The following is a 13,523-nucleotide window of genomic DNA, read 5'->3' as shown; positions in this document are numbered from 1 at the left end:
TCTCTCTCTCTCTCTCTCTCTCAGAATGAATAAACATTTTAAAAGGTAAAATAAAATAATCTTCATATCAACCCCCGATTATTAGTCAGCTATCTTCAATCTCACTCCCATGGCATTTGGCAGAAAGTTCCACATCCACAAAGAACATGTTTTAGAAACTAAAAAAATTCTATTTTCTCCTGAAATTCTTTGAGATTTCTCAGTCTTGTAACATATTTACTGAGCAAAAAATTCTCACTAATCTCATTACTTCCACTCTTCCCCTATCCCCAACCCCTTCCCTTCCCCTAACAAGAAGGCTGGACATTTTCCTGAAGGGCAGAATTTACATATACAATTGACCCTTGAACAATATGGGTTTGAGCTGGGCAAGCCTATGTATAGATTTTTTTTTTTTCAATAAACGTATTGGAAAAGTTTGGAGATTTTGAAAAACCTCACAGATGAACTGTGTAGCCTAGAAATGTCAAAAAACAAAATAAGAAAAAGGTAGCTATGTCTTGAATTCATAAAATATATTTAGATACTCATTTATCATTTACTACCATAAAATATACACAAATTAAAAAAATCAAAATTCATCAAAACTTACACACCTACAGACTGTACATGGTGGCATTTGCAATACAGAAATGTAAACAAACATGCAGTATTAAATAACTGCATTAAATTAACTGTAGTATATATTGTACTACTGTAATAATTTTGTAGCCACCTATTACTAACTGCAGTGAGCTCGAGCATTGTGGTATCCCAATGTCCCCTTAAAACATCACTTGAGCAGCTGATCTCTCCAGTAAATTGTGTTATCACAGTAAAAAGTGATCTCTCACAGTTCTTGCTATTAGCAGTTAAGTTCTTGGGAAGTCAAAAGTTATACGTAGATTTTTGACTGGGGAGGTTATCGGGCTGTTAATATCCATAACCCCCACACCTTTCAAGTGTCAACGGTACTTAAAAATTTTTAAGGACAATCAAAAAGGATACATTTAGTTTAATCAAGTCCTTTTGCAAGCAACTATTTTTTGAAAGACAGTCTTTTTTTTAATGTTTATTTATTTTGAGAGAGAGCAGGTATCCAAAGTGGGGAAGGGATAGAGAAAGAGACAGAGAATCCCAAGCAGGCTCTGTGCAGTCAGCATAGAGCCAGGCACGGGCTCAATCTCATGAACCCATGAGATCATGACCTGAGCCAAAAATCAAGAGTCAGACACTTAACTGAGCCACCAAGGTGCCCCTAAAGACAGTCTTTTCTTGAATGCCAAAACAACGACAGATCACCTCAAAGATATCAAACAAATTTCTTAACTATTCCTAACAAAAACTTTATCCACAGCATATAAGCTCAAATAGCTAGTAAGTTTCTTTTCCAAGGTGGAAGGGGGTGGGAGGTTTAGATAAAGCAAAAGGCCTACAACTTGACTTATAAACAAAGACCTTATTTCTCCCTTCAATAAAATTCCCAAGAGAGATAAAAAATTTCATCATGTCCCACTGTTCTCCAGCATATACCAGGCACACAGTGGGGCCTACCTGTGGAAGAAACTTGGGTTTGACAGCTGTTAAAGGGAAACCAAATCATAAAGGACATCATTAAGGAATCTTCTTCACACATGCCAGTGTATTTTATCCAACTCAATGATACTCAAAAATGGGGACTACTTGCCCTCCAGAAGACATTTGGCAATGTCTACAGAAATTTTTGGTAGACATAACTATAGGTAGGGCTGGGGAGGGCTGCTACGGGCATCCATCTAGTGGGCAGTGGCCAGGGATGCTACTAAACATCCTATAATACACAGGTCAGCTAGGGACTTACCTGCTCTAACACATCAATAGTGCCAAGATTAAGAAACTCTGATCAAATGGAATCCGTACTCTGAAATGGACATTTTTTTCAATGTTTAATTTTATTTTTGAAAGAGAGAGAGAGAGCACGCGCACGCACAAACAGGGGAGGGGCAGAAAGACTGAGAGACAGGATCTGAAGCTAGCTCTGTGCTGAGAGTGGAGAGCCTGATGTGGGGCTCAAACTCACAAACCACGAGATCATGATCTGAGCTGAAGTTGGACACTTAACCGACTGAGTCACCCAGGTGGCCCTGAAGGGGAAAATTTTTTTAAAGCTATCATCCCACATTCTATGCATAAAGAACTATCATTTCTTGGGTGCCTGAGTGACTCAGTCGGAGCATCTGACTCTTGATTTCGGCTCAGGTCATGATCTCAGGGTCACAGGATCAAACCTGCATCCAGCTCCACACTAAGCGTGGAACCTGCTTAAGATTCTCTATCTCTCCCTCTGCTCCCTCCCCAACCTGTACTCTTTCTCTCTCAAAATAAATAAATAAACATTAAAAAAAAAAAAAAAAGAAATGGAAATTAGGTTAAAGGACTTTGGGAAATTATATCCACAAAAATTATTCACTAGTCAATACTGACAATAACATACTGATAGTAACCAATAAAATTAATAGTAACCATAATTTTAGAGGATTGACTGTTTTGAGGAGAAATTAGGTACTTGGGCAAGAAAAGAATGGCACAGAAGTTGTCAAATGAATATGAAGATAAAATCAAGTTTCACAGATAGATGATTATAACGTGAAACAAACCTTATAATCATCTCACGAACCATGAGATCATGACTTGAGCCGAAATCAAGAGTTGGATGCTTAACTGACTGAGCCACCCAGGTGCCCCTAATCTCCATTTCTAAATTTCTGGTTTTGACCCCTTTACAATTCCACTATGGTTTGCTTCTGCTAAATATATCTACCCTTCTTGCCTGTCCCAACTTCCAACTCATGTTCTCAGAGGGCAGTGAACCAAAAGGACATGAAGCAAACTTACTTCTGCATTCTTTCTCAAAGTCTTGTTGTTATATTTGAACTGTAAGTTACAAAGGTAGCTCTATTATCTCAAACACCAAAAGTTACGACAGTACTTAAGTTTAAACAGAAAAATGTTAGCAGATAATTCAGACTCTGCCTCTCATCAACTGGTGTAAACAACAAACAAGCCACTGACAATTATGGTTAACCTTAATCAAATCAAGGGGTGCGTGGGTGGCTCAGTTGGTTGAGCATCTGACTTCAGCTCAGGTCATGATCTCATGGTTGGTTTCTAGGTTCAAGCCCATATCGGGCTCTCTCCTGACAGCTCAGAGCCTGGAGCCTGCTTTGGATTCTGTGTCTCCCTTTCTCTCTCTGCCTCTCCCCTATTTGTGCTCACTCACTCGAAAATGAAAAATAAACATTAAAAAACCAAAAAAACCCCAACAAATCAAGTATTTAAATTTAACTTGCAGTTTGTAGGAAACACAGCAATAGAGGAGTAAGTTAAGCAGCCGCACAAGAAAATAATGAGGTAAATCCAGGTGGGACATTCTATAAAGAAATAATCAGACAAATGCAGAATAGAGAACATTCTATAAAAGTAGCAACATGTTCTCTTTAAAAATGTGACACACACCCCAAACTAAATTAGAAGAAACTAGGGGTTGAGGCACCTGGGTGGCTCAGTTGGTTGAGTGTCCAACTCCTGATTTTGGCTCAGGTCAGGATCCCAAAGTCATGGGATCAGACTGGTGTCAAACTCCATGCTAAATGTGGAGCCTGCTTGAGATTCTCTCTCTCCCTCTTTCTCTCTGCTCCTCTCTCCACCCCCACCTGCACACACACACACACACACTCTCTCTCTAAAATAAAAAAAAATAAGAAAGAAACTAAAGAGCCATAAGAAAATGCAACACTTGAACCTTTATTGGATTTTGATTCATATAAAAGCTATAAATGACATTTTGGGAACAAATGAAACATTTGAATATATAGACTACATAATATTTGGTAATTACTTTTAGTTTTTAAAAATTTTTAAAATTTCATTTCCAGTATAGTTAACATACAATGTTAGTTTCAGGTCTGCAACAAAGTGATTCAACAATCCTATACTTTACTCAGCACTCATTAAGAGAAATATACTCTTAACAAAAACGATAGGGGTGCCTGAGTGGCTCAGGCAGTTAAGCGTTGGACTCTTGATTTTGGTTCAGGTCATCATCTCAGGGTTGGTGAGTTTGAGCCCTGCATTAGGATCTGAGCTGACAGAACTGCAGAGCCTGCTTGGGATTCTGTCTCTTTCTCTCTCTGTCCCTCCGAGGTCCCTCCCAACTTGGGAATTATTTTTTGAATTTTCTTTAAAAGAACAGTTATGTTAGAGTTATATATGAGAATGTATTTATTCTTAGCAAGTGCCTGAAATATTTAGTGGAAATGTCATGATTTTCAAGTGGCTTAGCAAACATATGCATATTTTAGTGCTTTCTTATAGACATTAGTATGTTAAAACACCACTGTGTCTAGGTAAGAGGTTCACTGTCATACACCTTGTACTCTTTTGCTTTCACGTGCATGACGTTTTCTTCAAAAAAAAAAAAACGTTTATTTACTTTTGAGAGACAGAGCGTGAGTAGGGAAGGGGCAGAGAAAGAGGGAGACACAGAATTTTAAGCAGGCTCCAGGCTCTGAGCTGTCAGCACAGAGCCCGACGCGGGGCTCAAACCCACGAACCATGAGATCATGACCTGGACCGAAGTCAGATGCCCAACCAACTGAGCCACCCAGGCGCCCCCGTGCATGAAATTTTCTTAATAAAAAGTTGCGGGAAATCAGATGAATAAGGTCTGACAGTCTAATGTAAAACATGACTATACTTGATAACACTGTACCATATCACTGAAATTTGCTGAATAGAACTTAAATGTTCTCACATGCAGAAAAAATAAATGTGAGGTGATGAATGTGTTCATTAACTAGATGGAGAGAATCCTTTTACAATGTACATGAAATCACCATATGTACACTTGAAATATCTTACATTTTGGCAATTATACTTCAATAAGGTTGAAATTAAAAAAAAAAGTTGGGCATAAAAACCACCTATTCTGCCACTATCCTTTTGCCATTTACTAAATCAAACTGGTAGCCTTGTTGATTGAATTTTCTGTTTAACTTGTTCTTATTTCTAGGTGCAATTTTCACATAGATTCACATACACACATTTCTTAAAACGTACATAATCAATATAAGAAAAAATGAATTTAAGGTGGATTATGTTGGCTACCAAGGAGGTACTGTAAGAGGAGACAGACTCTGCCATCTTCCATTAAGCCAACCCATTATTTGACATCTTAGTAACCTATTTGGTCTCTGTATTTTACAGCAGTAATTGTAGTGACAACCTAATTTTTGTATACTTAGTAGACTTTACTCAATAATGTGGCTCACACAGGACTATTAGCAATTCCCACAGTCTTTTAAGTCTTTGTCATTCATCTTTCCACCCATAATATGGGTATACCAGACATACCTTTCTAGGGAAAAGTGAACTACACCTTAAGCACTGGCAAATATGGTAATCTATACTCAGATCCTAGCTAATCAGTAAAAGTCTACATAATTGAAAAGATACAAAGAGAATCTTTACAAACAACCTGTTATTTAAAAGTGACAAGGGTGGCTCAAATGGTTAAGCATCCGACTCCTTATTTCCACTCAGGTCATGATCTCACAGTTCCTGGGGGCTTGGTTTGTGGGATCAAGCCCCACGTTGGGCTCCAGCTGAGGCTGCTTGGGATCCTCTCTGCCCCTTCCTCCTTCCCATTCATTCTCTCTCTCTCACACAAAATGAATAAACATTAAAAAAAAAAACAACTGGCTGGCTCAGTTACTTGAGCGTCTGACTTCGGCTCAGGTCATTATCTCACGGTTCCTTCGTGATTTGAGCCAGCAGTTGGGCTCTGTGCTGACAGCTCAGAGCTTGGAGCCTGCCTCAGATTCTGTGTCTCCCTCTCTCTCTGCCCCCTCCTCTACTTGTGTACACACGTACACACACACACACACACACACACACACACACACACACACACACACGCTCTCTCTCAAAAATAAACAAACGTTACAAAAACAAAAATTTTAAGAACATACCTTCTTACTCTTGGGTAAGAAATAATAATCCTCAAAACAACTGGCATCTGTTCTCAAGTTATCTCAATTTTTGTCTAGATTAATTCTAGAAAACCTATAGAGCTGACTACTTAATATGGCTATAAAATTACCGTTAAACCTGTAAGAAGCTTTTATTGTCTTTTGCATGACCGATTTCGTCCCTTACAGAATCTAACAGTTGTAGAACTTCACATATAATATTCACAATGTGTTCCTAAACAGTGTTAATAATCTAACACTCCCAAACACAAAATACTTTCAATTTACCAGGCAGCAAATCTATCAAGAAGCACCCAGATAAGAGCTCTGTGCTCTTTACTAAAACAACAACTAAAGTAAACAGTAAGTTCTCTATTTTTAAAGGGTTCAATATTCAGGGGTCCCTTTCCCAAGAAGCTTTTCTTGGCTGACAGTTGTGTGACCTATATTCCATTTCTACTCCCTTGATTTCATTTAACTCTTCTAAATACTAGTAATATGTTAGTCTATTTCCCTTTTCTCCTCCTGAGTTATACGTAAAAATGTTTTTTGTGGATATGACTTTATTATCACAAACCCGAATGCCAAGAATCTATCAAAGTCTTATTACATTGATATGATAAAGGCACCAAACAGCTCTAGGGTTTGTAATTTAAATCAGAAATCACCACCTTCAGGGTGCCTGGGTGGTTCAGTCGGTTAAGTCGGTTAAGTCGGTTAAGTCCGGTTAAGTCCGACTCTTGATTTCCGCTATGGCCACAATCTCATGGTTTGTTGGTTCAGGATCCCAGGCCATCAGCCTGGAGCTTGCTTGGGGATTGATTCCCTGCCTCTCAAAATACATAAATAAACTTTAAAAAAAAAAGCGTCGGGGGTAGCTGGATGGCTCAGTCGGTTAAGCATCCAACTTTGGCTCAGGTCATGATTTCATAGGTTGTGAGTTCGAGCCCCACGTCAGGCTCTGTGCTGACAGCTCAGAGCCTGGAGCCTGCTTCAGAGTCTGTGTCTCCCTCTCTCTCTCTCTGCCCCTCCCCTGCTGTGCTCTCCCTCCCCCTCTCAAAAATAAATAAACTTAAAAAAATGATAATAAAATGAAAAAAAAGAAATCTCCACCCTCAACAGAAAGACATACAGTAAAACCTTGGCTTGCGAGCATAATTTGTTCTGGAAACATGCTTGTAATCCAAAGCACTCGTATATCAAAGCGAAATTTCCCCATAAGAAATAACAGAAACTCAGATGATCCATTCCACACCCAAAAATACTCATGTAAAAATGATTACAATATTGCAATATAAAATAATAAAGAAAATACAAAATATAAAGAAAAGTAAATAAATTAACCTGCACTTACCTTTGAAAACCTTCGTGGCTGGTGTGAGGGAGACAAGAGAGAGGAGGGTTATTGTGTAGGACGACTTTCACTATCACTAATGGAATCACTGCTATGTACTGGCTCAATGCAATCTTTCTCTTTTCGTGCAACTTTAACAAGGAACCTATCCAATGACACTTACTTTTGCCTCCTTTTGAGGATTTCGCGGAAATGTGACATTGCATTGTCGTTAAACAGATTCATCGCTTGCACTGCTACAGCCTTATTCAGGTGGTGCTTTTCTACAAAATTTTGCACTGTTTCCCACATTTTACACATCTCCCTAATCTCATCTGAAGTGAGGGATTCCTCTGCCTTCTTCTCCTCTGCAGACGAGATCTCCTCCATAACCTTTTGCTGTTGCTCGTGATGCAGATCCATCAGTTCATCGGTGGTCAGCTCCTGACCATGTTCCTCCACCAGCTCCTGGATGTCATCCTCGTTCACCTCTAGGCCCATGGTCTTCCCCAAGGACACAATTTCATCGACAACTGGCGCCTCCTGTTCATGAGCAAGCCCCTCTATGTCATGTCCAAGAACACAATCAGGCCACAGTTTTCTCCAAGCAGAACAGAGGGTTCTCTTGGTGACCCCATCCCAGGCTTTATCAATGATCTTAAGGCAGTTCACGATGTGGAAATGATTTTTCCAAAATTCTCGTAGAGTAAGGTTTGTTCCTTCGGTCACCTCAAAGCATTGCTGAAATAGTGCTTTGATGTAAAGCTTTTTAAAGTTTGAAATGACCTGCTGATCCATGGGCTGGAGGATTGGAGTGGTGTTGGGAGGAAGGAACTTGCCCTTAATGAACTCGAATTCCTCCAGTAAGTCGTCCTCAAAGCCTGGAGGATGAGCAGGAGCATTATCCATGACCAGCAAGGCTTTGAGTGGCAGATTCTTTTCTAAAAGGTATTTCTTCACTGCAGGACCAAAGACCTCGTTGATCCACTCAATGAACAACATACGAGTGACCCAGGCCTTGCTGTTGGACCTCCACATAACGTTTAACTGGCTCTTCTGAACCTTGCATTTCTTGAAGGCTCGTGGATTCTCAGAATGATACACAAGCAGGGGCTTGACTTTAAAATCCCCGCTTGCATTAGCACAAAACAAGAGGGTGAGATGGTCTTTCATGGGCTTGTGACCAGGCATTGCATTCTCTTCTTCTGTAATGTAGGTCCTCTTTGGCATCTTTTTCCAAAAAAGCCTCGTCTCATCGCAGTTAAAAACTTGTTCTGGCAGATAACACTCGGAAACCATGAGCTTCTGGAACTCAGTAGCGAATGCCTCAGCTGCCTTAGCGTCCAAACTTGCAGCTTCTCCGTGCTTTGCAACACTACGGATGCCACTTCTCCTCTTAAAGTTATCAAACCATCCCCTGCTTGCCTTGAAGCCTTCTTCTTTTTCTGTTGACGTACCTGGCAGTTTACTTACAAGGTCAGTGTACAAGGCCTTTGCCTTCTCACAGATAAAATTCTCAGTCACAGTATCACCTGCTAGTTGCTTCTCGTTTATCCAAACCAGAAGCAACTTCTCTACATCTTCCAGGACACGTGGCCGTTGCTTTGATATTCTCGTGACTCCTTTTGCTGCATCTAGCCCCCTTATTTCTTCTTTCTTCTTTAATATTGTACAAATGGTCGATGTAGACTTCTTATAAAATCTTGCAATTTCAGCCACTCGCATACCTCGTTCATACTTCTTGATGATTTCCTTCTTAACTTCCACTGTAATCATCTCCTTCTTCTTACCACCTTTCTTTTCAACATTTTTCCGCCTGGGGGCCATTGTATACGCTTGCACGGATGTTGACTACAGTACAGTATTAATAAACTCTTGTTACCGTATTTAATGTAATTGGCAATAAGGCAGCAGAGGAAAGGGTCTATATCTGCAGGCAGCCTGACCTAGAATGAAGCAAAGCATTCCTAAGCTTACTCTTGTATGGAAAAGCAAAGGACTGTCCATAGGTGCTTTGAAGTGACAAAACATACACTAGTGCCAGCTGTGGGCACCTTCCAACGTTCTGAAAGATCACTGATTTCTGCCAGATGCTGTGGCCTGAGACCGAGCATCTGGGCATGGGAGACCATCACCCACAAGCCCGTAGAGAAAGAAGAACCACTGGCTCAGCTGTAATCATGTGACATTCAGTGTCACATACTACTTGTATTGCAAGACATCGCTAGTTTATCAAGTTAAAATTTATTGGAAATGTTTGCTCGTCTTGCAGAACACTCGCAGAACAAGTTACTCGCAATCCAAGGTTTTACTTGTATGTAGAATAAAGACTGAAAAGTTACCTGGAATATACTTTAGTACAATACCAGGCGTTATTTTGTAGTTTACACTCATCACCTCAATGAATTCTCACAATTATATGTCCTAAGTACTACATTTTACAGATGAGGTTTAAAAGGAGGTTTAGAGAGATTCAGTAACTTGCCCAAGGTTAAAGTTAGTAGATAACACACCAAGACTCAAATCAAAGTTTTTCTCTAAAATTCTCCCCCAAGCCACTGCCTCTTCCATTACTAACTCCAACACACACCTGTAAATTCTCCAGAAGTTCCTACATTGAGGCAGATTTGGATGATCTCAGAAGCAGAAGCATAGAACAACACCCAGTGATTCTCAAATGTTTTGGTTTCAGGACCGCTTTACATTCTTAAAATTATTGAGGACCTCAAAAAGTTTTTATTTATGTGGATTCTATCTTTTGATATTTACCATGTAAGGCCTTAAAACAAAAGTTAATTACTTATCAACACTTATCAACACAATTAACAATAACAAACCATCACAAGTTAATATAAAGAACATTTTCAATTAGAAGTTATCTTTTTCCCCAAAATAATTAGAAAAGTAATATTGTTTTACATTTTTGCCAATTGTTTAGGTATAGCTTAATAGAAGGCAGTTGGATTCTCATAGCTGCGTATGCATTCAGTCTGTTTGCTGTATGTTGTTTTCGTTAAGTATACGACTATCTAGCCTCACACAGCAGAAAAAAAGAGAAGTCTTCTGAAAACCTTTTCAGATAGCTGTGTATATTGACACAATACTAAAACTCAAAAAATGGTAGTTTCTCAAATAAGTTACATCTTGGAATCTGAATCCCTATCAACCCACTTTTTGTATTTTCTTACATTAAAATCCACTGATGTACCTTGCATTTTGAAAGGATCATTTACCCATGATATTTTGAAACATCACACATGGGTCACTTGGAAAATACAAATTTACTGAAATGTCCAGGTTCCAAATGTTGACACATTTCACTAGAATTATAAATACAATTTAAAAAATACTTAAAAATCACAGTCATTAACACTGATGCTACAAGAAAAGTCTTTAATGTACTGGGAAGCTGTCAAACCTGAGAGGTCAACTTTTTTAAAAGTTTATTTTGAGACAGAGAAAGATAGGGTACACGCGCGAGATGTCAACTTTGAACAAATTCTTATTTTCACGCTCAAATTTTTATCATTGGTAACAAATACTTAGTCAACGGTTTTCCTTGAAGTGACAAGCTCACTTCATTTTCAGAAAATATCTGCCAGGGGCGCCTGGGTGGCTCAGTTGGTCGGACTCTTGATTTCCGCTCAGGTCATAATCCCAGGGTCGTGGGATGGGGCCCCACATCAGGCTCTGTGCTGAGCATGGAACCTGCTTAAGATTCTTTCTCCCTCTGCCCCACTCATGCTCAGTCTCTTAAAAAAAAAAAAAAAATCTACCAAACATTAAAGTGTGAAAATAACTAGTCAGTCGTTCTTTCAAGTAAAAATGCAGCTCATAACTCAATCTCACAAGTGCTTTTTCTTATGCGAAGGATCATACCTCCTTAGGCCACAAGTGTCTTTTCTTAAAAAACTAAAAAGACATCCACTCAAGGGTTGAGATTTTTAAATTTATTTTAAAAGCACCTGCAGGACAGGGGCAAACAGAGAGGGCGACATCCCTGCTGTCCAGGCAGAGTCCCATGCAGGGCTCCATCACAGGAAGGGTGGGATCATGACCTGAGAAGAAATCAAGACCCCGGCACTTAACGACTGAACCAACCAGGTGCCCCAATTAATAAATCATTTTTACTGCTTCATCAAGGATATTCTCACATGGAATGTCATGCAACTGCCTTGCTTTGTGCTAAGGTACCACCAGCAGTTTTACCCAGCTTTGCTTTTGGACCATCAGTGCAAATGTCACTGAAAAGAAATGAGTAACATCTTAGTATCACCTATTTTGAAAATAGTTATGACCTCTCAGCTCCCCTGAAAGGCTTTATGCTAAACCAAAATTCTCAATGTGGTAGTTGCCTTAATTAGCCTCAGCTAAAGGACTGTGGGTTAAAAATGTAGAGAAGATGGCACCCCCCCCCATCCCGCCCAAAGAGACTTAGGGATGAGCCCCCCCCCCCAAAAAAAACCCCAGCACTTTCAGCAATCTCCAAGGTACTTTTTATGCATCCCTAACAAGTGTGCGAACCAGTTGGAATTCAGAGTCCAATTCCCAGGGCCAAGAGCAACCCACGGGTCTGGACATCGGTTTATCAACAAGCAGCCCCCCCCCCCCCCCCCCCGCTTCCCCTCTAGCTAGATGGGAATCCTTAGGAAGTAAAACTCCGTTTCTGTGGGGTTTTGAACTGCGGTGGATAGTGTCCAAGAGTGTAGAAGGCTAGGCTACAATCTGCACCAAGAAGGCGGTTGTTCTGAGATAGTACAACGGTCTCCCAATTTCCATCTCGAAAACGAGATTGGGCTAAATGACTTCCAAGACTCTTCTCAGCCCCACCTTTTTCTGAGCTGAGAATGTCCAAATAAGTGAGAAGAAATACGTCCAGTGTTATTAACAGTTTGGGGAAATCCCGCGTCTGACGGGAGGAAATCTGGGTAACTCGCAGAAAGAAGGGAAAGCAGGTGGATCAACGACATCACTCTTTCCAGTAGGTGATGAGAATCTAGAAAAAAATAGTCCCTGGGATAAACATGGCGCCCACCGCGGCAGGATATAAACACCAGAAATAAAGCTATTCCGCCCCATCCCATTTTATAAATCACGGCGCCATCGCAAAAATATTTTAGGTCCGAGGGAGGAGACTTTGTAAACTAACTGCAGTGCACTAAAGCCTAGGATGTACTATTGGACCGAGCAGAGATTACATAACACAAGGGAGCGGCACAGCGATCACTCATTTACTAGCTCGCGCTCAAAAAGAGCGCCCCACTCCTTCGCCGGCGGGGACGCGGCGGGAGAACCGAGCGCTACCCAACCCCCCGGGACGTCACCTCGGTGCCGCCTCGACCCCTCGCCCGCCCCTCCCGCCGCGCCCCGGCGTCTCGCAGCCGCCCGCGCCCCCGCCCCCTTCCCCGCGGGCCGCCGCCCGCGCCCGCGCCCGCCCACTCCTCCGAGACGCCTCGCGCCGGGCGTGCGTGTGGACGTCGGATGTGTGCGGGGCCGTGGGGCGCGAGTGCGCGCGCGCGCGCCGCGGAGGACGCCGGGGGGCGGGGGCGGCCGGCAGGCAGGCAGGGGCCGCCCGGCCCGGCCCGCCGCGCGATTCCCGCGGTTCCGGAGCGCACGCACTCACTCTCGCGCTCGCGCGCCGCACCCCACGCCCGCCGCCGCGGGCCGCGCCGCCACTCGCGGGGGGCGGGGGCGCGCGCCACCGGGCCCCCGCCCCCACCCCTACCCCTCGCGCACCCGCCCCATCCCCCTCTCATTGTCTCGCCTCGGAGCGCCTCGCCGAGCGAAAAGATAACGGAACCCCCGAGAGAAGGGGGTGGGGAGAGAGAAGGCTCGCCCGCTCGCTCACTCACCTCCCGTGGTCGTCGCCGCCGGTAGTCTGACCCGAGGAAGGCGCCGTCGCCTTAAAGGGACCTTGCACCCGGCGCCGGGAGAAGGGGGTGGGAGCAGGGGAGGGGACGGGGGCTTGGGGGAGACGGCTGAGAGGGAACCGTGGAGAGCGCGTCTCCCCGAGGGTGAAAGGAAACCTCCCTCGGGTTCGAGTGATTTGGGGTGGATTTTTTTCCCGAGGGGGGCGGGGGGGCCCCGAGGGAGGGGGGTGGGGGGGCCAAGGAATGCGGCTCCGTGTACGGGAGCTGGCGCGGGGGAGAGAGACGCCGACTCCCCCCACCGACCCTCTCGCCCCGCGGAGGGATACGTCTCGT

General features: G+C 42.7%; 1 protein-coding gene across 6 annotated transcripts in view; it reads right to left on the bottom strand.

Moving 5' to 3' along the window:
* Positions 1-13,523, bottom strand: part of POGZ (pogo transposable element derived with ZNF domain) — a 52,309-nt gene extending 38,786 nt beyond the window's left edge. For 4 of the 6 annotated variants that reach the window (XM_078451435.1, XM_078451436.1, XM_078451437.1 and 1 more), the window contains exons 1-2: positions 13,173-13,190; positions 7,505-9,266 (exon numbers count right to left, since the gene is read on the bottom strand). In XM_078451435.1, coding sequence (XP_078307561.1) covers positions 7,505-9,147 — 1,643 coding nt within the window. In that variant the 5' untranslated portion in view covers positions 9,148-9,266; positions 13,173-13,190. Of the gene's footprint in view, positions 1-7,504; positions 9,267-12,150; positions 12,317-13,172 lie in introns of all 6 variants that reach the window. The other 2 variants (XM_060622731.3, XM_060622736.2) reach the window with 2 other exon arrangements.

This window comes from Panthera onca, chromosome C1, assembly GCF_046562875.1.
Source record: "Panthera onca isolate mPanOnc1 chromosome C1, mPanOnc1 haplotype 2, whole genome shotgun sequence".
In the NCBI taxonomy this organism is placed as follows: Eukaryota; Metazoa; Chordata; class Mammalia; order Carnivora; family Felidae; genus Panthera; species Panthera onca.
This window is presented reverse-complemented; position numbering and strand designations above follow the sequence as displayed.